Here is a 25694-nt window from a genome sequence, read left to right on the forward strand (position 1 = left end):
CTAAAAATACATGTCATGATACGTACACTCTAATATGACGCAAGGGATCGAGAACCTGTTAGTAACCTCAAATTAAGTTCGTTAAACCTATATCATATCATGATCCAGCCATCATTCGAAAGTGATAAACTAACGTGTTTGTTTCCTTTCGGGTTATCTATAATCAAATCTATGTTTTTGGCTTAAGAATGAATACTAATAACACATATTAATTAACATCAATCATATAACAAATCACAACCTTTGGCATGCACCTAGGTGCACATAAAATCGAGTTAACCAACATTTATCAAATTAACTAGTGTTGCACCTAGTCAATTCTTAAAAGAATTTCTCCATTTCTTCTTTGCATTTTGTTCACTTTAGAAAAATAAAGATATATACATTTTACGTATAAAACAATAACCATATTAATTTTCCCTAGCTATATATAATTGGTATCCCATGCCACCACAATCACCATCACCAATTGAAACAAAGAAAAAGTTTTTAATTACTGAATATAGATCGAATTCCTGTAGTTTATGATCCCTTTATACATAACTTGCCAGTTGAGAGGCATTGTCTTCCTGCATTTCTTGTTATCGGTGGTCTTCGCCACATTTGGCGTGATCACCTTGTCCTTGTTCTGTTTTTGATCATGAGATAAAATCTTCAATGCTTCATCGGAAAACCTCACTTTTTTCTTTGTTTGACCCTTACGTGAACCTATATATAATGCAATCACGCACACCTTTAGAATCAATGTAATTATATTGACAATGTAAATCTTAATTAAGACAATACACCATAACTCATTCATCATCTAATTATTACTAGAAGAAAAGGAATTGAAAGGGTTTTAAATTAAAACATGAATGAACATACCCAATTCAAATTCCATCTTTCTCATGAAATCAAAAAGAAGGCGTTTATGGAATTGGTGAGCAAGAACCACAACGCTCCCGGATACAACAAAAACTGTCATGAATCCGGTTCGTATAGCTTCGTGATCCATCTTTGCTCTCAAATAACGTACGTGTCAAATAATCTTATCTATTTTCGGGTCCTAACCTACAACCATGGAAATTGTTGGGGTTTAAGGAATTAAACATTAGGGAAAACCATGTTAAGGATTTGAAGAACTTGTATTTAAATGGGAAATGGAGGTTAAACTAGAGGTTTGTACGTAAATGGTGATCGATGATAAAATGAGGGGAGGAGGATCCATAAACCATTACTTTTATTTATTTATTTTTCATGTGGATTGTTTACTTGTATAAAAACTATTTTATAATATATAACTTAGTGGCAAATGTAACAACATATGTTTGTTTCCATTCCCTCTTTATATCTTATTAGCTTTGGACTTTATTAAAAGAAACTTTGAAATGAATATTACGCAGTAGTGTTATCTAAACCGGGCCAATGCATGTTTAGAATTCTTAAAGGATCACATATATAGGTTAGATATTTATAAGTTCAGACTTCATGATCTAACTCGATTCATTTGTATCTAGTCAAGAATTTTGGGTTGGTCGAGTTGAACCAAACACACTGGATAAGTATTGATTAATTGGCTTAAGGGCGTGTCTTCCATACATTTTTAGTAAATATCTAGCAAAGTTTGGTAAAAAAAAAAAAAAAAACTCAAGCAACGTAATGGTTGATCGAACTTTAGAATTGCCACATATTATACCATCATTCTCCTACATGCAATTACTTGCTAGAAATTAAAGGTTATTAACGAGGTGGTTTACAAGTTCGGATTTCGCAAGTAATTAATTTACTGGTTTCAATCATATACGAGTATATATTTAGCGCACGAAATTTCAACTTTTTTTTTATTTTTTTTTTATCTGGTTGCCCATTCCACAATTCAAATATGGTCATATATATTCGATAATAATGTGACAGGGCATGGAATGACATGAAATCATTGTTTATTAGCAATAATAATAATCATTTTAGGTGCATGATCATATACATAACATGAATCCAAATCCAATCCAAATCCAAATCCAAATCCAAATACTAAATAAAGGCAAATTAAGAAAATTACATTAATAAGTTACAAATATATAATAAATAAAAAGTAAAATACTACTATTCGTAAAGGGCCCGTAACAAAGAGTATCATCCATAAGTCTAAACAAACCGTACGTCAAAGGCAATTTAAAAATTAAACATAACAAACTCAAATTAACGCCGGCGAAGAATTAAGGCGGCGGCTCTATATAGATAGATATAAACATATGTGAGTGGGTGGTTAAGATCGATAAATTAAGTGTTAATGATTGTAAATGGGGCGGAGTGGATCAGGTATCGGTGAAATTGAAGACAGGCTGGAGGGCAAGGTGAAGGAGCATGAAGAAAGCGCATGATACCGATAGGAAGGCCACCGCGTACACCACTCTTAGTGCCATTATTATTTATTTATTTATTTATGATTGTTGTTGTTATTATATCTCAGATTAGATTAGATCAGATCAGATCTCCTTCCTCAATACACATTACACACTCAATGCAGGGTTGTAGATGGATATTTATTTTGAATTTGAATGTTGAGGAGAAAGTGAGGGGGGTGTGAGAGTGGTTGGTCACTTGGTTGGTTAGTATTATTTTGAGTCGGTTATTGAGTAGTTTAGTTAATAGCCATACACGTTTACACCTTCTCCACTATTTTATTCCTATTCTTACGTTACCCACCACTCCTTCCTTTTTATCCGCTTCTTTCCTAGCGTAAGTGATGAGTCAAGTTATAAAGTATGATAACCAATTAAGCCAAATGTTTTAGTCATACGGGCTCTGTTCTCAAATTTAAATGACATCTCTAATGAAAGAGCATGAAATTTTAAGAACACCCATACAATTTCTATAATTTATCGATATACGGTTTTTGAGATAAAATATTTTGAATGAATTAGAGGAATAAAATGATTTATAGATGAGAGAAAAAAAAATGAGTGGTTGAGATTTGAGAAGAGAAAAAAAATGAGTGGTTGAAATTTAAGGTTATTATAGGTATATTAAGTGAAGATTTTTTAAATTAGTTAATAAAGAATATAGGTATTTTAGGTAGTTCAAATCATCTTTTCTTAAAAAAATAAAGACAAAATGCATTATAAAATAGTATTAGATAATAATTCTAGATTGTGACTTTGATATGGGTAAGGAATCCCTCAAGTTGAGTCTCCAACTTGAGTCAAGTTGGAGAGATCTTAACCTTTGAATGAAAATCAATGGTCAAGATTCAAATATCATCTTTGAATCTTGGCCTTTGAGTTTCATCCAAAGGCTAAGATCACCCTAACATGACTAGTCATGTTAGGATCAACTTGAAGGAATCTCCTCTACTGTATATGCTAGTTAAGATAGAGAATTTGTCAGGTGCCCCATGCCCCATTTGATTTTGAGGAAATTTACCAGTAGTTTACACCATGTATGATTAGAACTTCGCATATTGTTTAATTGTATATTATATAAATAATCGTAGACGTATAGTATTAATATTAAACTAGATTTTAGACTCGTGTTTAACACCGAACACGAGACTTACGATATTATTAATATTAGACATTATTACATGCATGTAACTTATAAAAGCTTATAAGTTCATAGTTAAAGATATAAGTAGATACTAAGTGTTCAATTCAAATGCCAAAAATATTAAGCTAATAGAAGGAAAATAAATGTAATAAAAGAACATTGGAAGCATATACCTTGCTTCATCATTTGAAAGACTTCTTTATAGACAAAATTTGTTGTAGTGTTTTTTGTCTTTTCATCTTTGTCATATATTAACACCTTAAAGCCCCTCTAGACTTAACTACACCAATGTACAATTATTCATGTGTAAAAACCGGGCTTGGTCGATAAAAACTAATTTTAATAACATTGTAAAAATCATTATTTTAGTTATTTATTTTTTTTAATAAAATAAATTTATGTAAAAAACTAAATAATGACATCAGCGAGAGTCAATTTAATGAAATCGAGCAATATGATTGGCTAATAAGTTATTAGTGCAACTGTGTTTTATAGTATATATTAAAATTAATATAAGACAATAGGTACTATTAAAATCTTAATATATTTACGTTAAATTTAATTTATTTTTAATTAATTAATTATATATAGATTTAGATATAGATGATAGAACATATTATTAGATATTTATTAGTTATTATTTTATTGCATAGCTATTAACTATTATTCTATCGGATATATACTAGCTATTATTATTTATTTATTATATTGAAACTATTAGGTAAAAAGTGTAAAATTTGTGATGGAAACAAAAAAGTGTAAATTTGTTATTATTTTATTGGATAAATATTTGCTATTATTGTATCGGATATATATTAGCTATTATTATTTATTTATTATATTAAAATTATTGAGTAAAAAGTGTAAATTTGTGATGGAAAACGAAAAAAGTGTAAATTTGCGATGGAAAACAAAAAAGTGTAAATTAAAGTCAAAATTGAAAACAAAAGTTAACATTAAAAAATAATTGGTCAATAAGTTATTAGGGCAATTGTGTTTTAGTATAATAAAATATTCCTTATATATATTTGTAAACTTAACATATTAGTTATATTTTTCTATGGTTCTTTTTGAGAAGTGTCATGCCAACTTCGTAGGTAGGATTGCAATAAAATTTAGTAGTTGCGATGCAATCTATTTGATTAGTATTAGATTTTTGAAATATTAATGATCGAAAATATGAATATATCATCATCAATCTCGTATAAAATAATAAAAAGTTATTTTTGAATCCAATAACAAAAATTCGTATTATGTTACACTGTATAAAACTGTATAAAACATTGAGTGTTGTCGATGGTTAAACTTTAAAGAGTAGTGTTGTGAAGATATCAAAACGCCAAAAACAAATATACTTGTTGTGCTACACTATATACAAGTGTGTAAAATATTTAGTGTTGTCAATGGTTAGATATCAAAACGTTTTGAGGCCTTTTTCCAATTGCAGCTGAGTTGATGACTCATGATCTACAGATAGTTGAAGAAAAGCCACGCCCTCACCTCGAAACCTTCTTTTTTTTTTTTTTTTTTTTTTTTTGCCAAACATAAATCTTTGTAGTGTTAAATTAAACCATTGTTGCTTTCGTTCATGACCGCTGCATAACAATCACTAGTGTAGTAAAATCTAACATTGTGGCTTCGATTTACTATAGCTAGGTACTTTATCTTAAAATGCAATCTCAAAACACCTTTCCCATTGTTGGTTTAACTATTTAGTTCTAGTAGTTTAATTATTAGTGGATCAAAAATTTTATCAGTCACATTGAACATTGATATGTTTTATTTAACTCTCATGGCTATTGGCCATTATGGGGTCAAAAGTAATCTTCCCTACTTTTTTCAATCTCGTATTAAATAGATATATAGACTTACAAAGTTACAACTTACAAGTACTTTGAGGTATTTTTCTCAAATTTGACCCTATTTTTCTAAATTTGTCCTCACAATAATATTTTCCAAACTCCGCCCTAGTGGTATGTACGGGGATTCATGGAGATTCTCCTGTGGAAAAACTCTCAGAGAGAAAAATAAAAGTTGAAAATACAAGTATATGAACTAAAAAACATCAAACAAACATCATATACAACATTTATACAAAGCACTGGAAATAAAGTTGGTTTGGATACCAGTCTTAAGCAACTCTAATCATTCGAGAAATCAAGATACCTCGACTCTTTTCAACTGTATGTGATAAGTAAGTCACAAATGTTCATGTTACGTCTAGAAACAAGATAAGCCAAATCATTTCAGAATGCAATGCACATTATGCACCCAATCTAAATCCCTGATATTCCTACTAAACCTTCCATAATAATTCTCAATAAATCAACTCAAAACACAATGAACAAAGCTTTTAATGGGAACGATGTCATTACTACAGGAAAGTAAATCTTGCAAGGTTATACATAACTAAGCTCACCCAAGATACTATGCTGTATATTGATCTGAATATATCAATCCATGTATACAAATATATTAAACCCCAAAAGGCAAAAGGTTCAGTAGACCAATCAGCTTTTGTTAGGACAAAGTTTGAATGCTTTTGGAAAAAGAAATTGCTATAAAGGTTTCGACTTACTTACATTTATCTTCCATACAAGATAATGTAACATCATCTTAGATACCTCAAACGCAGGCTAGGCGTCTTACATTAGAGAAACCAAATTTTGTCCTTTCATTGATCCGTTCATCCATGTCTGGTGCACATGGACCCAAGTGAGCCCTTGTGATGGCTTCACATCCTACAACAAAAAAATAAGAATATCAAGAAACACTACATAAGTTCACCACAGTGATTCTCATGGAAAGATCAAATACACATTACCTTTGAACTCAGTATAGCAGTTGTAAAGCAACCCTTTTGCTCTTCACCTACATTGTTTGCCTAATTGTTAGTTTCTACAACTTTCATTGACTACTTTTAACTTTGATCATGACTATCACATTTCCTTACCAGTTTGCTCCCACTTCTTGAACTTCACAAGCCATGTGTTTGAATCAATCTGGGCAGGAAAAACTTGATCAACCCACACTCGATGTTGTTTCCCTTTTTGGTCTCCATAGCATTCTTTTAGCTTACCAATGAAATCATATAGAGATTGCTCGACACCAAATGCATTGACATATGCACCAGACGGAGACTGCAAAAACGAAAAAATAACAGGAAAAACGTGGTTAGAAATCAATAAACAAACATAATGAAGATGGACTTAAAAAACCAAAAAATTATGAACATACACAAACTGCTTTCAAATTGTCCAGATAGCGTTCCGGGTCGTCAACTTCTGCGCGTTGCCACCTCTCCAGAAACAAGTAAATCTTCACTACTTCGTATGCAGGGTCAAATTGTTCCAACTTAACATCTAAAAGATCGGGAAGATCTCTTGGTGATGTATTTGGGCCAAGTTTAAAATGACCAATTGCTTGTATGATACCAGCTGCACACCTTTCATCTGCATGTATAATCTTCGGGTTACTTTTAGCATTTTCAGCATGCCACTGCAACAGTTCTTCCTGTGCATTCTTGACCTGCATAAAGAAGATTTGTAAATACCACCACACGTGTCAACCTTAGGTGGCAATTCGACCCCTTCACTTATGAAATGGGTCAATTCAGATTTTTATTATCCCTTATGTTTCAATTCAGACTACCTAAAGTACATTGGATTTATCCCTGAAATGATGTAACTTTCACAATCATAGTTGGACCTAGAACTATGTAGGAGGACTGAACAAATTTGGATAAAAAATGTTTTCGGGTCAACACAGCACAACATGTTACCCAACCCAGTCATTTTGCCACCTCTACCTTTCTTACAAAGGGGATGCCAAGGAAAGAGATGAGTCAACAACCATGACACCGTGTACGTCTGGAATGGTGAATAGTTCAGCATCATTGCCAGAATCTCCACATGCCAGAGTATTTTGTGGTAACTTCCCCTCGGCCTTCAACTTTTTATGCAGATACGCAAGAGCTTGACCTTTTCCAGCACCTTGAGGCAATATATCCAAATCCATCCCACCACTGTAAATTATTTTGGCGTCTAGCTGATGACCAACAAATTAATGATTTAATAACAGAAGATATTTATTCCATATGTTCACGAGTGACCTAAATACGTATTGATAAACTCCAAGAATGAAAGAAGAATTTCAAGCTTACCCCTCGTTTGACCAGATTCTCAGAAAGAATTTTCATTACTTCCTGAGCCTTTTCTTTTTTAACATGGAAGCTAACTTTGTGAGGGCGTTGCTCAGATTCAGACTGCATAGTCACACAAAGAAAGTAGCCAACTTTTAGAGAGTATGAAGTCAAAACACATATCTAATTCTGTATGAATGCAAACAATCCCTGTAATACCCTTCTAAGTTGGTTAATCTCTACTAAAATGTGAAATTATACCTGAAGAGTAAGTTCAGGGAACTTGCTTGTTTCCTCAGTGACTATCTTTTTGTCCCACTTATGATTCAAAACATCGACCCAACCTTCATCTGGCACCATTTCATTACCATATGTTATCTCGGTTCCAACAGACATAATAGTGATATCGGGTGTCAGCATGGGCTTTTCTTTCCTCAACTCTTTGTACAGAGTAGGTGATCTTCCAGTTGAAAACACTAGTAAGGAATCATGACGGTATTTTGCTTCCCACAAGGCATTAAACCTTAGTATGGAAAGGTTCTCAGGATCATGATGATCAACCTGCAATGCATATCATTCAATAAACCCCTAGTATATGCTATTTGCACCATTTATTACTATATAGTGAGTACGACCCACTGATGAAAATGCTTAAATGAATATAAAGAATTAAGTCTAGTTACGATAGTAGCACCAACCATAGTATGGTCAAGATCTGAGACGATCATGAGACGTGCAGAACTTTTGAGTCGTTCCATGATTTTAGTTCTCAGTTAACCCTGCAAAAAACATTGAATCCTTACTTTTGAACTTTGAAGGCTTTAGAAACTCCTCTTCTTTAGTAATAATGTTTGATTACTAGTCGATCATCTATAATGCCGTCCATAAGGAGAAAATAAGCAAGACTAATGGAACCACAAATAGATAAACATTGTTGATTTGTTGTGATGATTAAATTATGACATTTTAGATTAGAATTTAGCATTTTAGTCAAACAGAAAAAAGAGTAATCGAATTTTCGAGCTATATTACTTGGTTTTAAGTTGCAAACGAAGCACCATTTTCAACAACAATGAGAAAAAGGGAATCCTAGAGTGTATTTTAGAGTATATTTCACGGGAAACATGGAAAACGGAAAATGGGTTCAAATGTGATTTTTACAACATAATTTTCAACGGAAACAAAAAACTATGTTTTCCAACTAATAACTACCCATTGAAAAAACTTATTTTAATAGTTATTTTCCCTTCAAAAAATGGTTTTCCAAACTACTTGCAACTAAAAGCGTTTTCAAAAATTTCAAGATTCTAGGGATAAAAAACTCTTCTCATTTGATTTTCTTGAATAATGGAAAATCAATAAAAGTTTTCCATAACTAAACGCACTCCTAAATTTCAAAAGAACCATCATATTCAAAAAGGACAAATGATTTGGGAATGTATTGAACCTTATACAACCTATATCTACTGTGTATATTGAACCTAAAAATAGCTTCATTTGTACACATTAAAACTTGCTAATGTGTTCTACTCCATGACCTCTTCTAAGAAGTCAGATACATTTTGTTTGTTCGGTAAATAGCAGTCATACAATAGCAATGTAACTTTTAATACACTCTCAAATAATTTACCCTTTCTGCCATTCAGATTAGAAAAACAAAAAAGAAGCAAAAGCAAATACGGTTATAAAATTGGGGCACTTGTTGTCTAAAAATAAGCCGATTAATTTATGTATGTATTGAAAAAGAAAACAGAGATATTATAATAGAAATAAACTAAAATATATGGAAGAAATTTATTGGATTTATATTTTGATTTGAATCATTCCAGCAATTAAGTCAAATTAGAATAGTAACAATTAAATAAAAGGGATTTATAATAATATTATTATACGTACCAGAAGAAGAAGGAATTGGGGTGATACAGAATTAAGAGTGTGATTTAGGGGTGATATGTAATAGCGAATGAATGATGGCGTTTTGTTTCAGATATGTTTTCTTATTGTTATTATATTATTATCTATATCAAAATCAAAAAAGGGATCGGATCCCAGTCATCAGTTATTTGTTTGGCGCTTTTTTTTTCCCTTTTTTATGTGGTTACCTGTAAACCCACATTATAAAATGCTACCGGAATATCCTATTTGAAACCGATATATTTTTTTCATGGGGAATCTCTTAAAAATAGCCTAATTGTCTTTTTGATATTTTGATCATGGCATGTATACATCAAGAGAAAACATAAATATAACATGTGTCATTAGAAAGATTATTATACTACTTTTTTGAAGATTTATCATTTTTTTTTCTTTTTATATATGTATTTTAGTTTTTTGTTATTAAAGTAAGACTAGACGAGTAGTAGCAAAAATATAAAATGAAATATTGAAATGGCATCATACAAATTTGGGCCATTGTCTTGCTTTACGTAGGCTCTAATTTATCAATATTGGGTTTTTTGTTAAGGCCCATTCTAACTTCACTAAAGAGTTTTTTCTCGGGTCAACGTTTTTTAAGACACCAAAGGATATGATTTTGTAAGTTAAGTTGGGAATATCTTGATCTTTAAATGAAAATCAAAACCTATTTGAATATAACTTTAAGGAATCCTTTCTGACACCAAAACCTATTTCTATGTATCTTTTTAATATAACAATTGGAATAATAGTTGACATGTGCTCTCAAGGTTTTAACTCGTAAAAAAAGTTCACATCGGAACTATTGGGGAAAAAGACAACTTTTTATATCCAGCTAATATATTGCTTTACTCGTAAGTTAAAGGGCTTGTTGTATGTGTCAATTTAACCGGATCATCGCCTTTGACATACGGGTATAGTTGACTTTGTGTTTGGTCGTGCGGTGATTGAGGTTGCACAACATAAACACATCAAGTATATGGCTGATAGTGCGTACTTATTATATATGAACTTCTTCACTTCATATCTATTTTTTTGGTGAACTTAAAAAGCATGTATTGGGTCTTCGTTTCTCGAAGATTTTCGTGACTCAAAATTTGAGCATGTACTGTTGTTCATATTTATTAGGATTAGCTTGGTATAATTAAAAACATGAAGGTTCATAAAATGCGATCAAATCATAGTTTTTCAAAAAGTATTTTAAGAAACAAAAAAACATTGTTTTATATTTTTTCATAGAAAACCATAAAACATTTTTTTGTATTTTTCTGTCTCATTTTCTAAATTTTAAAAACCTTAAGTTATTCCCTTACGCCTCTAATCTCAATCATTTCTGGTGCTCTCCCCCATCACCCTGCCCTCACACCCTATCCTCAACCTTTCACTTAACCAAATATATTACAATATGTTTTATAGAAAATAAAAATAACATTTTCTAGCATTTTTAAAATTTTTATTTGTTTTTTAATTACGAAAACTCCTGTTTTAAAAGTCGTACATATTAGGAGTGTTTTTCCCGAAACGTTTTAAAGAAAACAAAAAACATGTTCAATTGTGATTTTTCTAAAACAATGTTTAATGAACACGGAAAACTGATTTTAAGTCCAGTGCATTTGTTTTTTTCAGAACGGCGAATTTGATTAAAATTACTAGCCGGTAGCTGAGCTGTATCATGCTTTCACCTTGTTTAAAAAGGTCTATCACTAAACACACATTTCAATAAGTTTTGTCTTCAGTTCTATTTTGTTTTGGTAATAGAATATTTATTTAAAATCATTATGAATTGTACTTGGGGATTCGAGATTAACGTTATTGGAATCAAATTTTTGGATGAGTACGTACATGAATTTTAATTTTTCAGTATGAATAAATTTTTTAAAATTGAAATTAAATATATATGATTAATATGTGGTGTAACAAAATACTCACAGTTTTCTATTGCTTATGGGGGTTGATAAGTTTTTATATAATTCCAGGGCAGAGCAGGCAGAGGCACCTGGCATTCAAAAATGAGTTGGGGGCCCACCTGTTTGACAGATGTAAAATCTTCTTGAATTGCATGCCGTACGCCCCCTCCTTACATATACACTTTTGATTTGATAATAATAATCTGAACTAAAATTGTATGAATTAATTCATCATCATCATCATTTAATCATACATAAAAAGAAGAAAGTATAATAGTACTACTGCTACTAGTCGATCAATGGAGACCACTCCTCGTTTTATTAATATCAGTATTATATGCATATGCATCATGTTTGGGCTGACGTCGGTGGTGGTAGCGGCATCCGAAAGTAACAGGTGGCGGTGGGGGGGTTGGGACCCTTTGATCCGGTCACCCGTGGATCGTGATGATGAAAGAATGACGTTGGGCAATGGCACCCGATGGGCTGTGCTTGTTGCCGGTTCTAAAGGCTATGGCAACTATCGACATCAGGTCACTCACTCACCCATGCATGATTTATATTCATGTTTATATCTATATTTTTCTATATCTTTGTATTTATTAATTAAAAGGAACAGTTTATTAAACCCGGCCCAGCCAACCAAGCATTTAGTTGAGCTAAGTTTAGTTAGTTTGATTTGACAAAATATGAGCTGATTGAGTCACTAGTGTTTTTACCTGAGTCGGAGGTTTGAATCTTAATTAGACATGCTTAAATTTAGCCTTTTAGACGTTTGAATTTCTTAAGTACTTCCAAGTTCAGAATATTTCCTTTCCTAACCATTGTTAAAGGCGGGTGAAGAAGGAAGACGAATCTAGAAGGTGAAGTGGGTAAAAAGAGTAAATGATGAGAGAAAGGTGAATGTGTTCACTTATCTTAGTACGTGGGGTCATCTCTTTGTTTTATATTGTTTGTTTTATTTTGGTTGGATTTTGTGGTGTACTGTGAGGTATGTTAAAGTATTAATTTTGAAAGGAAAAATAAAAGAAGGTGACGGTGATGGTGATGAGTAAGTGAAGCTAAAAATATAGGTGAAAAAAGTGAACGGTTAAAAATAGTCTCGAATACGAATTTATTTTGATCAATTACTTTCATATTTGGATAAATTGTATCAAGAGATTAAAAAACACAATTTAATTATGCCAGTTTGTTAGATAACTCAAAGTCTATTGCCACTTGCCAGCCACCATAAATTTTATTTTTTTATTTGATTTACATCAGAACTAAAATGTATTTGACGGTTTATTTAATTTTCAAAAAAAGTGTATATTTATTTATAGTAAGTTATGACTCTAGATATATGTAACACGTGTTGGTATCACTTCAGTCGGATGTTTGTCATGCTTATCAAATACTTAAAAAAGGAGGTTTAAAAGATGAAAACATAGTCGTCTTCATGTATGATGACATTGCTAAAAGTGATGAGAATCCGCGGCCAGGCACCATTATCAATAGCCCTGCCGGCAAAGATGTCTATGCTGGTGTCCCAAAGGTACATTCATTCATCCATTCCCACCTTTAACAAAAAAATGAAAATATGGGATGCACAATCACCATTAATTATTTGATCAATCAATTAGGACTACACAGGAACGGATGTCACGGTGGATAACTTATTTGCTGTTCTTCTTGGCGACAAAAATGCAGTTAAAGGAGGAAGTCGAAAGGTTGTGGATAGTAAACCGGATGATCGAATCTTTCTTTTTTACTCTGATCATGGAGGCCCAGGAGTGCTTGGTAAAAATTTTTACAACTTCTCTTTCCTATTAAGGATATATACAGCTAACTAATCTTCATTGGTCTAAATTTGGTTGTACGTATGTAGGGATGCCTAACACGCCTCACCTTGTAGCCAAAGATTTGGTAGATGTGTTGAAAAAGAAACATGCCATGGGTACATACAAAGAAATGGTAAATCGGGTCATTTTTGTAACGATAGTTCTTTAATTCTAATATGTATAACACGTTATAGAAACAAAAGCTTATATGACTATGCTCTCGCGGAATGTAGGTTATATACTTAGAAGCATGTGAAAGTGGAAGCATATTTGAAGGTATATTGCCTGAAGATATTAATGTGTATGCTACAACTGCATCGGGTGCTACAGAAAATAGTTATGGAACTTACTGCCCCGGACAGGAGCCAGCTCCCCCACCCGAGTATTTAACTTGCTTGGGAGATCTGTACAGTGTCGCTTGGATGGAAGACAGGTAATTAGGGCTGTAAACGGTTCGGTTCGGTTAGCTAAAACTTTCGAACTGTTTTTTGGGTTTCAGTTCGGTTCGGTTAGTTAGAAATTTCAAACCATTAATTTCGGTTACCCGCAAATCGGTTACCCGAAAAAGTCGGTTAATTGCGGTTTTATTTTCGGTTAACCATTCATTAAAGTTATGCTAATATAAATAAGTTTTCGATTATAATAGTCAATTTACATTGTATTAATTAATTTTTTAATGTAAAATAGTTATTTAACTTTTACAAATAAATATCTAATTTTAAATTACTTTTTTCTAACATTATATTCATGCAATGCAAGTTTATATTGAAGAGTATTATAATTTACTACTTAAAATGTCTTCTATACGATATTACCAATATTTTTGATAAATATTTTAAACAAAGTTAACAACTTTTTATTAACAAGAGTATATATATATATATATATATACACATATAACAAAGTTGCTTAGAATATCCAAAACTAATCATAGTTTGTGAAAGAAACTTAATAAAATTGTTAATATTTTAGGCAACAAATACAAAAAATTAATTAAATAGATATGTAAATGAAGTATTCATACAATACATATATGTGTAAATATACATATATATGGTTATATGTAGACATATATCTAAATTCGGTCTGGTTCGGTTAACCGCGGGTAATGAATATTGAAAACCGTAACCGAACCGTTACACATTGGTTTTTTTGTTTTCGGTTTTTTCGGTTTCGGATCGCGCGGCTCGGACCGGTTTTTCGGTTTTCCGGTTCATTTCTTACACCCCTAGGTATATATGTTGGTTCATGACTATATTTGAGGTTCCTAACACATCCTATTAATATAAGACTTGTTTAGCTCTTGTAGTGGTGTTTACATTTAATTATGTGCATTTTTGTTCATTTTTTAAGGTGCATCAATTGTCGTTTAATTCCAGTTTTACTTTCTGTGGCTAATTTTTATCAGCGAGACACATAATCTAAAGAAAGAAACCTTGGAGCAACAATTCAACAAGGTTTGGATAATAAAATGTAGTATATATTGTACTTTAGTTGATTTTTGAATATGTTCTTGATGTTAATTTGGTAGCTTTCCGTGTACAGGTGAAGGAACGAACATCTAAAGCTGATACTTTTAATTCGGGTTCACATGTGATGGAATATGGTACCAAAGACATAAAACCCGAGAAGGTCTACCTGTATCAAGGATTTGATCCGAAGACAGCTAACCTGCCAGGTAACCGAATTGTCTTTGACAGGAAGATGGGTGTCGTAAATCAAAGAGATGCTGATATCGTATATTTATGGCAAAAAGTAAGTAATTGTGACCATTTAATTAGTTGCTGTTTGATATATAGGGAACGTCTTTCTGTCATCTAATTAGGATCTGTGGCACTCTTTTTCGCTTTTATATGGTGCAGTACAAGTCATCAAAATCGAGAAGAGCAGAAGTTTTGAACGAGATAACACAAACGTTGAAACATAGGGGGCATTTGGATAGTAGCATTGAGATGATCGGAGTGCTTCTTTTTGGACCACAAAATGGTCGTTCTGTCGTGAACTCTGCTAGAGGTAACGGGCAACCTCTAGTGGATGACTGGGAGTGTTTTAAATCCACGGTGCGTCTTACATGTAGGTTAAAAAGCGTATTTTACATCTTCTAATCTAATAATATATGTTTTGCTAAATGAGAATAATTCTGTTGAAGGCACGGTTATTTGAAAAGCATTGTGGGGTGCTAACTCAATATGGCATGAAACACATGCGGGCCTTTGCAAACATTTGCAATAACTTGGTTGAGAAGGAGAGACTTGAAGAAGCTTTGGTTGCTACGTGTAGCGGAAAGAACATCGGACCATATGTTAGCTTTGGGGCATATAGCATCTGATCTGGTTACGCTTTACATGTCTTTACTTATTTACTGCACTACGGTCTACAGGACTTTGGTTGGTTTTATTTTTAGTAGGTGTTTACATGTTCTTGAAAATAAGATGTGGGATGTGAATATCTTATATGTTGTAACATTGAAAGCTATGTTTTATGGTTTATAATTAGCTATATATCAAGAATGATCTCCTTTAGGTTTGATGTTCTTCCCGTAATCGCTTTCTTCCATCATATCCACAAACTCACTGTAATCGATCCTTCCGTCCTGGAACACAATAGACGGGTCAACCCACTTGGATAACATACAAACGGGTCACTATGAAATGAAGTCGTTGAAGGGAAGAAAGACTACTTACATTATCCTTATCGACTTCATCCATGACTTCATCGATATGTATATCGCCCAAACCAAATTTCTCACACACTTGACGAAGTTCTTCCATTGTGATGTATCCGCTGCCATCTTTATCAAAATATGCGAATGCAGCAAACATGTGATCTTCCTTGTGAACTTTGTTCAAGTGCAGCATTGCTGCTATAAACTCGCCATAGTCTATTGTTCCATTATTGTCGATATCTGCCTGCAATTTGGAACAGATGTATCATAACAAAATGCTTATTATGTGCTTCTAAATAACTGTATTTCAAAGAGTAAATACCGCTTCCATTAGACGTATCACTTCTGAATCTTTTAAATTGGCACCAACTTTTTCTAACCCGTCCTTCAACTCCTCTAACGTGATTTTCCCACTGCCGTCGCTGTCCATCATCTTGAACATCTCTTTGAGTCCAGCAATCTCCTCTTCTGAAAGACTCTCAGCAATAATCTGCAATTAGATAATATAATAAGAAAAACTATTATGATATGACATAATATACTTATAATGTAGTAGTACTAAAAACTTACTCTGATAGCTATTTTCTTGATTTTGTTCATTGCAGAAAATTGCTTCATACGAGATAAGATGGCAGTATCAAGAGGCTTATCTGGAGCCACGCCGTCTGCCTGAATCCATGGGTGGTCTAGAGCAGAATAAAATTGCCAGAGTTATATCAAGACATACAATGAAGATAAGTTGTGACCATATATCAAGAAAACAGAAGGGACTAATCTATAGTTCGGTTCATACTCACTTAAGGCTTCATGGGCTGAAATCCTCATTGTGACGTCTCGTACAAGCATTCCTCTGATAAGATCTTTGGCACTTTCAGATATACTTGGCCAAGGTTCTGATTCCAGGTCTAGTTCACCATGTAATGTTTGTTCATATATCCCATCTTCCGTTTCTAATTTACACAAAAACGGTTTCTTAGTTTGTACCATAATCGATTCATGTACTTCTTTAGTTATAACCCTATATTAAAGGAAACTCACCATCCCAGAAAGGAGGAATGCCGCATAGTAAGATATGTATGATAACCCCGGCACTCCAAACATCACATCCTTTATCATATTGTCGTCGTAGCACTTCTGGTGCCATATAGTAAGCACTCCCACATGTATCATAGAACATTTCACCTGAATCAATACATATATTCATCATAATATATCCCTTGTTTCCTCCTAAGAATCATAATGTCAATCAAGTCGAAAAATGAAAATTAAACCTGGTTTGAAATACACCGAAAGCCCAAAATCAATTGATTTAAGAGGCGAGTCTTCATCCTTGTTTACAAACAGAAAATTCTCCGGTTTCAAATCTCTATGAATAACCCCCAAGCTATGACAAGCTTCAACGACACTAACAATAACCCGAGAAAGATGTGCAGCCTTCTTTTCTGTATAATGTCCGCGTTCAACAATCCTATCGAACAGCTCTCCACCAGCACAAAGCTCCATTATAACATAAACCGAAACAGCATCTTCATAAGCAGCAACAATAGATATAATATGTGGGTGTCCTGCCATATGATGCATTATTTGTATCTCCCTTCTAACATCATCTATATCTTCTTGCATTGTTAGTTTCCTTTTAGCAATCGATTTACAAGCATATTCTTTACCAGTACTATTTTCGACACATAAATATGTTGTCCCAAATTGTCCTTGGCCTAATAGTCTGCCTAATGTGTAAAGTTCCTTCATGTTTCCTGTTTTTGTTTGAAGTATTGTTTCGAAGCCTGTCGTGGCTTCTGATGGCACGCCGGTTCCTTTTGCATTTCGGTTCTTTTTGTTTCTTTTCGAGCTTCGTGGCCTGGTTTTTCGACCCCCTCCGATTAGGGAACTGAAGAAACCAGTTTTGGAATGACCTGATGGCTTGTTTCCCATTTTACAGATATATACAATTTGAATAGCTAATTACGAGTAAACATGAATGTGCATATATGCATTGGCTGTTCTTTAACAAATTTTATTAAGGTGATGATCAGTTTAAGCATTTTTTGTTTTTTTTTTTATAAAATTTCTAAGTACCGAATTTAACGGTTGATGGAATGACGAAAGCCAATGATTAATAATGCATAAAAAAGCCTTTTTCTGTTTTTATTGAGCTTTTAAAGGTGAGACAGATATGGCGGTACAAACCACAAGTTGTAATGTAAATTTTTTATTAGCTAATCTATATCTATACCTACATATAAGCTAGTCATTTTTTTATTCACTAATTAAACTAACTCGAATAATATACTTAAAATATCTTTAATAAAATAAATTACATCATCAGTCCTTTAACTTTTAAAATAACTATACTAACTATTATATTAATTTCATTGTACTTAATCTATCTAGTTAATATTTAACTTTATCCATCTATAAAACAAAAAAAACGTCACTGATATCACAACAATTAATATATGGGGGAAGGGAATATGAGGCTGTTAGGCACTTAAGTTGGGTGAAAAACCCTCACAAAATATTAGTATGTGAAGGGTTTTTTACCAAAATTAGATGTATAACAGCCTCATACTCACTTTTCCCTTAATATATTTACCATATATATGCTTTATTGATTTATACATCTATCTACAATGAGTTACAAATGTTGTATTGTAAACCACTCTAGTTAACATCCCATTAGTAAGCCATCCCCAACTAAGTGGGCCCATCATGTTAATCCATATTGGATACATAAGACGTGGTTCGAATCTCAACCTACAAGCATCAAGATTTATTTCATTTTGGTGGTATTTGGTGGTACAACCTGCTTGTGTAACCAATGTGGTTCCGGGACCGGGGTGTTTCCTCCAAGCTATACCATTAGATAAATATTGTACTAGATGGGTACCCGCACGTTGTGGCGGCAATCATTTGAAGCGCACAAAATACCGTAACCACAATAATGGATACAACAAAATAGAGCCACAAACACAACATTTGCAATAATTTGATTGTAAAATGAAGTTATATAACCATTGCAAAGCAATAGTTTATCATCTCAAAGTCTGTAACATAATGAGGTTACTATAAGCTAAAAACATACTAGCAAACTCTCTTTAATCACCACCACCTTCGGTTTGTTCGGAAATCAGCTCATCCAAGTCTCCTCACTTTCACGCCAACTTCTTCAAAATAATCTTCTTGAAACTACAATGTTTTTTACTCTGGACTCATTATGTCCATAAGGTTTGAAAAACATAATAGTAAAAGGTTTGTGGGTCAATCATCCGACCATTTTCACCCTGACTCATATTACTTGTTTTTAACTGGTTACTGACCCTGTCCAAATCCAACCTATCCATTTCACCACCATCACATAATACTACATAATACTAAGCAAAAGAACTATAGAATCACTATGTAGCAGAGGATATGGAGTCCCATTTGGCCAAAAGAGACAACTCAAGCATAAATTTAAATCATATGGGTTATCTCTGAAGTCACCTCCATATGACCAATACTTGCTAGTTGCTAGCATCGATACTTTCTTTGAGTAGCCCCTAATTAACCCAATCCCAAATGAATCCTGCTTGGAGACCAAATGTTCTATCTATTGCTTCCCAATATTCATGAATGTTCCCATTGCTATTACCCATAGCATGCGTATACTTGATAATTTGCATCATATAATTATAAGCAAACACAATGGAAAGTGTTAAAAAGAAAATGCAAGTGAAAGTTTGTTGCATCATTATAGTGATCAAACTTGGACCATATACTATCAGTATACTATGTGAGATAACCAAACATTATAACCAAACATCAAATTTGTAGTGCTTGTACAACAATCAAGTTTTCCAGCTTTGCCTCAATACTAATCATATTCATACCACCTTAAGAAAAGGAACAATTAGTGAATTACCACAAATAATCAAAAGAACTCGATAAAACTATAAACGGTGCTACTGAATCTTAGTCACCATTCACCAATCACCTTGATGATCCATTTTCATATTATCTTCTATTAGAGGGTCCCGATCCATCCCGTTTTCCTCCTCATACTCACATGTAAGCAATCGTTTGCATCTCATTACTAAACACCAATAAATGTCACAACACTAAAACAAACACATATCATGATATATTTGAGTAAACACATATCATGTTTTGCAATGATGGTATACATACTCTATACAGCTTGATTTGGTCCATAAGCTGCAATGTTGAATTCTTTAAATTATATTTACCAAATAAAAATATAACTCCTTTCATAAAAAATGCTTCCATAGCCACCTTCTCATGGATTAGAGAATATAAAGCATAAAAAGATGAATGAAATGAAATATGAACTATGGCATATGCATATTATCAATACATTTGATGAAGATAACAAATTGATGATTTATTCTAATATGAAAATAATAATAATAATAGTCAGCATATCATGTTTTAGCTCTTGAAAAAAAAAATTACCTAGTTTGATGAAGAATTAATGATCACGATAAGTATACAAAGTAGATTAATTTTTTCAGAATTTATGAAACCCTAATTGTGTGTTGTGTAAAGAAAAAATCAAAAATGTTCAAAGGTAAAATTGGTATTTTAAAGACAGAATTACCTAATTTAAAAAAGGTCATTGTGTTATTAGGTAGTATAGATTGTATGGTAGAAAAAATCAATAGTTGATTGTAATTATAACATTCTCATAAAAAGAAGGGGTGTTTATGCAAGTTAGTCAAGAACCTAGCACTACTCTCTCTCTCTCTTACAAAGGGGAGGAGAGGAGGGAAATCAAAATTGTGTTCAAACTGGAAACCCCCCACCCCCAACCCAACGTTTACAAATCCATCCCTCATCTTTTTATAATAATAAAATAATTCACTCCCACCAATAATAATCTCTGGGCCCAATCTCTTTTTGTCAGGTCGTCATTCCTTAATATTCTATAACACTCGTATTAATTAATAGTAATAAAATCATCTTGTACTTCATTAATCAAAAATCAAGAAAATTGATCACAGACATGATTAGGGTTTGTTAAATGTAATCTGCCAGAGTAATAGTAGTTGAGAATGGAGGAAGTTCCTCTCCAAGAACCCATCAAAACAAAAGCCCCTTCTCAGCTAACAGTGAGTCCCCCAACCACATTACATATTTATATTAATATATATATATATATATATACTCTCTCTATATATATATGAGAAAAACAAATATGCTGCTAGAAGCAGCCTGCTTCTAGCATTCCCCCTCACAATCTCCCCCCTCTGCTAATCACGTGTATAAATATAAAATCTCCCCCTCTCAAAGCTGCATACTTGTTAACCCATATATATATAATATATATAGTTATTATATCTATCTATATATGTCATGTAATGTTGATGGCAGTACATTGGCACACCTTGATTAATGGGTAGCCGTCAAGTCTAAGATATAAAAGATGGGGTTAACGAGTATGCTGCTAGAAGCAGCATATTCCAGCAGATTGTGAGGGGGGATGATTTTGTATTTACACATGTGATTTTCAGGGGGGGAAGATTGTGAGGGGGAATGGAGAAAGATACATACTTCTAGCAACATATTTGTTTTTTCCATAAAAGATTGATTATTTCAGTATTTGAGGTGATCCATTAGCCATAAGAAGTTGTGGTTTCTAGTGCTGTTGTGTTTTTGATGTGTGTGTGCTTATTTGTCTTTTTGAGTTTTTGGAGAACAAAGATTATTGTAATGGACTGTATACTAATTATGATATAAAATTGATGTGACAGAGTGAGAAATCAAAGCGAAAGCAGACTATGGATTGTGCGAATGAATCTTTAGTTCATAATGCCGATTCTGTGCGGTATGTATCTTTCCTTGCCCAATAGGCCAAAGAAGGAATGTTTCTGGGATTAGAATTTATTGGAGAATTTACTCATTTAATACCAAACTTATTGGTGATTCTTTGACAGGGGATCTAGAGGAGTAAAAGGTGATCATAAGAAATCCAATCCATCTAAGAATCCAAGATACATTGATACTCGTTTGGATGACCTGTTTCCTGCTACAAAAAACAGCAAACGGGTTAAGATGCTGCCTGAAAAGAGAAATGATATTGTACAATCACTAATGGATGTAGGACAAAGCTTCCATGTTCTGTTATGTTCTATTCTTTTTATTAGTTTATATGATATCTAGAAAACATGTTGTGGCCCTGTGGGTAATTTGCTAATACTCATTTCAGGTAAACGTTACTTCTGATCATACTGAAGGATTCAAGAGGTCTGCTTCTAAGAAGTTTACTGCTGAGAGGCAACTACAGGGTTCATGGTACATATTTTGGCGGTTGCGATATTTTATTTATTTGTGGTGGCCAGCATGTTTAATTATCTCATATCTTTGTTCTTGCAGTACTGATGACGTTAGGAATACGCAATCTAACAGCACATTTGAAAAATGTAACGGAAGTTCAGAGGTGTCATCAGGGGGTGAAAAATCATCAGGCATTTCAGTTGATATGGTATTTTTTGTTTTACCTTTTTCATGTAGACGATGCATTTATTTTCTTATTGCTCCGTTAAAAGTATATTATGTACAGGATAAAGCCTTCATAGCGCTCGCAGCTGGTGTGCCTCCAAGCATCTCAGCACCTGCTGACTCTTCCAAAGGATATACAAATTCAGCATCAACAAAGTATTGCTCCGAGTTTCATGTTCCTGGGCTAAGCATTCCACTAGATTTGACTCTGAAAACTAGCATGCGAGTGGTATCTTCCTCTTCCGTCAATTGGTGAGATCACTAGTAGATTTTATTCAGCTTTATCATATATTTTATGAAAATATAAGTATTTATTGTAGTTCTGAATACGATAATTAGTATCATCAAATTTATTCATGTCTAAAGATACTCCAGCTCTATTTTTGGGGTAAAAAATTTGTGTTTCGTATGTATCAGTGTTTTTTTTTTTTTTTTGTTTGAACTATGTATGTATCAGTGTTATAAGTTATTTGCAAACTTTTCTGAAATGCTCTCTTTGAGTTGGTGGTCATGACCTAAAGACCCTATATATGGCTCTTTTGTACTAGATGCTTTTTCTTTCGCTTAACTCCTGGAATGTCATAGTCTATATTGACTTAGTGTTGTATTTATCTATAACCATTTAGGTTTCATAGGTGGAGAAGTAGAGGAACGTTTAATGGTTTTGGGCAGTCAAATGCCAATACAACAACATTATGCTCTTGGGTGCATCCACAGTGTTCTTTTCCCACCTCAGTCATAAAAGCATTAACTTCTAACTTGGAAGGGGAAGGTACTAGATACAAGTTGGCTCTAGTCTTGCTTCCGTCATCTCTTCTTCTTTTCACTATTCCCAAGTTATATTGAATGATTGTATCTGTAATTGTTTTACAAAATCTGGTACATATGCATGTAGGACAAATGGATTTTTTGAGCAAACGTCAATTGGCATGGGAGACATCATTCCGTAGCCTTTATGTCATGTTAAGGAAGAATGTTTCTAGCATCTTTTATGGTATCTTTTCTTTCGATTTTACCTTTGCATATTTGTCTGAATTTATTTCTCATAATAATAAAGGTTTACCATGGCAATTTCTTTGTATGTCACAGTATGCACTGAACAGTTTGTCGCAATGTTCATTAATGGCAATGGCTCAATTGAAAGCAAAAGTGCATGCAATGCTTACATATCCCAGTCAACAAGAACCTTAAGATCACTGTTAAAAGAACAGGTACGTAATTTAATTCTGTTCTATGCTTTTTGATTCATAACCATCTCTTTATCTTAGGTTAGTAGCCCTGATACCGTACATGTTGGGACTTGTGGAAGTTTAGGACCTCTGTTGACTCTGTTCTTATTATTTTTGTATTCAAGGACATCAGTTTCACTATGCCTCTATGTCACTCTAAATTGGAGCAACATTCTGCAGAAGAGTTAATCAAGTACTCCGATATTGAAAAAGATGGCATGGGAATGGTATGAAGTCTACCGTCTGCATTTTACTTGTCGATGTCCAAGTTGTTGTCTCTAAACTTGCATTTTGTCATTCATTGTTCTCTTATAGATTTTATTATTTAAATGACCTTTGCAGAGTAAGCACATAAGCTCTCTGTCTGATGTGGACAATACCCCAGAATCTTTGCTGGCATTTAGTGGCAATAACAATGTGCATGGACTGTATGATTTTCTGCTTAACTATAGGTGAGAATGTGTCATTTGATCAACATAATGAAAAGGATTAAAGTTTAGTTTTATTGTTGTAAACATATGACAATTTAAAATCATTTTCTCTGTGGTTCATATATCTCTAATCTCTGGTTCTTTGTCCAGGTTTTTGCTAACATCTCTGACTAGTTCTGATGTTCCAGTCTTGTATTCACCGGTACCATTTGACAATGCTGCACTTTTTGAACCAGAGGTTGGTTAATTTATTTTCTTTAGTTGCTTTAAATCTCGTAATTAAGTAAATGTTGAAAAATAGGAAAATGTTTATACAGTATATCTTTGGATGGAAGGTTGCAGAAATCCTTTTAACTGAACATATTATGTAACTTGATTGAGGGTTAAATGGATGTAGATGTTCTATGATAACATTTAGCTTATAAAAGGAAAACATAAAACTCATTTTCAGTATGCGGTTGCACACACAAAAAGAGCAGGTCTAATTTGGTATGTGGTTGGACAAATAAAAAGAGCAGGTCTAACTTGGTATGTGGTTGGACAAATAAAAAGAGCAGGTCTAACTTTAGTTTGTAGCTGTACAAATAAACAGAGCAGGTCTAACTTTAGTATGCTTTTGCAAAAATAAAAAGAGCAGGTTGAAGGTGATATGTTGACCCTATTAAGTATGAAGCTGTGGGGTCACTAGCATGTACTCAATAGGAAGGAAACAGTTTCAGCTTATAGATTCTTAAATGTCATCTTCAGGTCAAATGCCAGGAGGTCAGGAGAATTGATGACTCGACTCTTTTACTAAAAGAGTCTTCTACCACAACTGAGCCTAATCAGGGGTCAGAGTCCACTTCCTATAACAGTATTGAGATCAGGGATCCGTATCTTCCCCCATGGATGATAAAAGGCGTATGTGAGGCACTAACGTCTAATGGCAGTGATTTTGAGGCAAGGTATGATGAAACTTTGTTTTTGCCACCCACCAATCGTAGTTACTTTACTTTTGTTACCTACAAACTTTCAGCTAACTTTAATTTCATGTCTTTTATCTTTCTATGATTTATATCTTTTGCAATTTCACGACAAGTTGCCAAGTTATCCATAAGATGATTTGGGTTTTTTTTTCTTTTTACAGTTTTGTGATAGAAGCTATGTCAGTTGGTTTGAACATTGCTATTGACATGGTTTGCCAGAAGGTTGATGACAAAGTCGCATCAGATGAAAGTTTGCCTGAAAAGCATTCGTCATTTGGCATCACAAACACTATTATTTCTCCTCAAATGAGTCATGCTTTCTTGAAAAGTTTGAAATACTCTGATCATTCTTACACGGCATTTCTTTCACCAGTATGATCATGAAATCTGGGATCACTTTTGTATATCTTGTAGTACGCTAACTCTCGTGGAGCTCTTTTGCAAATTTTGATCACTCGTTAAGCCTACTTCATTACATATTCTTTTGAAACTAAAGCCAGAATGGCATGCTTCTTTAGTAATGAAAAATGATAATGTGTTTGCACATAGTTGTGATCTTCCTCGTTGCTAAATGTGTCTTATGAAAGCTAGATGAA

The 25694-nt window shown here is 33.3% G+C and overlaps 5 protein-coding genes across 5 annotated transcripts; 2 read left to right on the forward strand and 3 right to left on the reverse strand.

Moving 5' to 3' along the window:
* Positions 1-453: 453 nt before the first annotated feature.
* LOC122603000 lies at positions 454-1159 on the reverse strand. The gene is made up of 2 exons (XM_043775613.1): positions 868-1159; positions 454-708 (listed from the first exon to the last, which is right to left on the reverse strand). Exons 1-2 carry the CDS (start codon positions 995-997, stop codon positions 494-496), a joined length of 345 nt encoding a protein of 114 aa, XP_043631548.1. The 5' UTR covers positions 998-1159; the 3' UTR covers positions 454-493.
* A 4690-nt stretch (positions 1160-5849) lies between these two features.
* LOC122602998 (sucrose-phosphatase 2-like) lies at positions 5850-9799 on the reverse strand. The gene is made up of 9 exons (XM_043775611.1): positions 9566-9799; positions 8368-8448; positions 7931-8230; positions 7691-7792; positions 7381-7575; positions 6766-7056; positions 6482-6668; positions 6353-6399; positions 5850-6269 (listed from the first exon to the last, which is right to left on the reverse strand). The coding sequence occupies exons 2-9, from the start codon at positions 8425-8427 to the stop codon at positions 6174-6176; spliced, it is 1278 nt and encodes a 425-aa protein (XP_043631546.1). The 5' UTR covers positions 8428-8448; positions 9566-9799; the 3' UTR covers positions 5850-6173.
* A 2134-nt stretch (positions 9800-11933) lies between these two features.
* Positions 11934-15641, forward strand: LOC122602999 (vacuolar-processing enzyme beta-isozyme-like). The gene is made up of 9 exons (XM_043775612.1): positions 11934-12023; positions 12860-13024; positions 13113-13269; positions 13358-13443; positions 13544-13743; positions 14719-14767; positions 14856-15065; positions 15173-15370; positions 15460-15641. The coding sequence occupies exons 1-9, from the start codon at positions 11949-11951 to the stop codon at positions 15637-15639; spliced, it is 1320 nt and encodes a 439-aa protein (XP_043631547.1). The 5' UTR covers positions 11934-11948; the 3' UTR covers positions 15640-15641.
* A 169-nt stretch (positions 15642-15810) lies between these two features.
* LOC122603001 (calcium-dependent protein kinase 20-like) lies at positions 15811-17964 on the reverse strand. The gene is made up of 7 exons (XM_043775614.1): positions 17247-17964; positions 17014-17157; positions 16773-16925; positions 16546-16661; positions 16298-16465; positions 15995-16219; positions 15811-15903 (listed from the first exon to the last, which is right to left on the reverse strand). Exons 1-7 carry the CDS (start codon positions 17905-17907, stop codon positions 15814-15816), a joined length of 1557 nt encoding a protein of 518 aa, XP_043631549.1. The 5' UTR covers positions 17908-17964; the 3' UTR covers positions 15811-15813.
* A 2939-nt stretch (positions 17965-20903) lies between these two features.
* On the forward strand, positions 20904-25644 carry LOC122602997 (protein downstream neighbor of Son-like). The gene is made up of 14 exons (XM_043775610.1): positions 20904-21083; positions 21726-21799; positions 21909-22071; positions 22181-22266; positions 22348-22456; positions 22535-22725; positions 23100-23245; positions 23369-23467; positions 23563-23684; positions 23828-23929; positions 24045-24154; positions 24284-24371; positions 24881-25077; positions 25260-25644. Exons 1-14 carry the CDS (start codon positions 21027-21029, stop codon positions 25474-25476), a joined length of 1761 nt encoding a protein of 586 aa, XP_043631545.1. The 5' UTR covers positions 20904-21026; the 3' UTR covers positions 25477-25644.
* Positions 25645-25694: the final 50 nt, after the last annotated feature.

This window comes from Erigeron canadensis, chromosome 6 (genome assembly GCF_010389155.1).
Source record: "Erigeron canadensis isolate Cc75 chromosome 6, C_canadensis_v1, whole genome shotgun sequence".
Taxonomy (NCBI): Eukaryota; Viridiplantae; Streptophyta; class Magnoliopsida; order Asterales; family Asteraceae; genus Erigeron; species Erigeron canadensis.

What these genes read in the sequence shown, in the direction of transcription:
- LOC122603000 (XM_043775613.1), bottom strand. Translation starts at nt 997, where the DNA reads ATGGATCACGAAGCTATACGAACCGGATTCATGACAGTTTTTGTTGTA. An exon ending in AAAGATGGAATTTGAATTGG is followed by an intron (nt 709 to 867) that starts GTATGTTCATTC and finishes CATTATATATAG; the next exon opens with GTTCACGTAAGGGTCAAACA.
- LOC122602998 (XM_043775611.1), bottom strand. Translation starts at nt 8,427, where the DNA reads ATGGAACGACTCAAAAGTTCTGCACGTCTCATGATCGTCTCAGATCTT. An exon ending in AGAATCTGGTCAAACGAGGG is followed by an intron (nt 7,576 to 7,690) that starts GTAAGCTTGAAA and finishes GTTGGTCATCAG; the next exon opens with CTAGACGCCAAAATAATTTA. An exon ending in CTGCTATACTGAGTTCAAAG is followed by an intron (nt 6,270 to 6,352) that starts GTAATGTGTATT and finishes TTTTTGTTGTAG; the next exon opens with GATGTGAAGCCATCACAAGG.
- LOC122602999 (XM_043775612.1), top strand. Translation starts at nt 11,949, where the DNA reads ATGACGTTGGGCAATGGCACCCGATGGGCTGTGCTTGTTGCCGGTTCT. An exon ending in TGGAGGCCCAGGAGTGCTTG is followed by an intron (nt 13,270 to 13,357) that starts GTAAAAATTTTT and finishes GTACGTATGTAG; the next exon opens with GGATGCCTAACACGCCTCAC. An exon ending in TGGAGCAACAATTCAACAAG is followed by an intron (nt 14,768 to 14,855) that starts GTTTGGATAATA and finishes TTCCGTGTACAG; the next exon opens with GTGAAGGAACGAACATCTAA.
- LOC122603001 (XM_043775614.1), bottom strand. Translation starts at nt 17,907, where the DNA reads ATGGGAAACAAGCCATCAGGTCATTCCAAAACTGGTTTCTTCAGTTCC. An exon ending in TTCAGCCCATGAAGCCTTAA is followed by an intron (nt 16,662 to 16,772) that starts GTGAGTATGAAC and finishes ATTCTGCTCTAG; the next exon opens with ACCACCCATGGATTCAGGCA. An exon ending in TCAAGAAAATAGCTATCAGA is followed by an intron (nt 16,466 to 16,545) that starts GTAAGTTTTTAG and finishes ATCTAATTGCAG; the next exon opens with ATTATTGCTGAGAGTCTTTC.
- LOC122602997 (XM_043775610.1), top strand. Translation starts at nt 21,027, where the DNA reads ATGGAGGAAGTTCCTCTCCAAGAACCCATCAAAACAAAAGCCCCTTCT. An exon ending in CATAATGCCGATTCTGTGCG is followed by an intron (nt 21,800 to 21,908) that starts GTATGTATCTTT and finishes ATTCTTTGACAG; the next exon opens with GGGATCTAGAGGAGTAAAAG. An exon ending in AAAAAGATGGCATGGGAATG is followed by an intron (nt 23,930 to 24,044) that starts GTATGAAGTCTA and finishes TGACCTTTGCAG; the next exon opens with AGTAAGCACATAAGCTCTCT.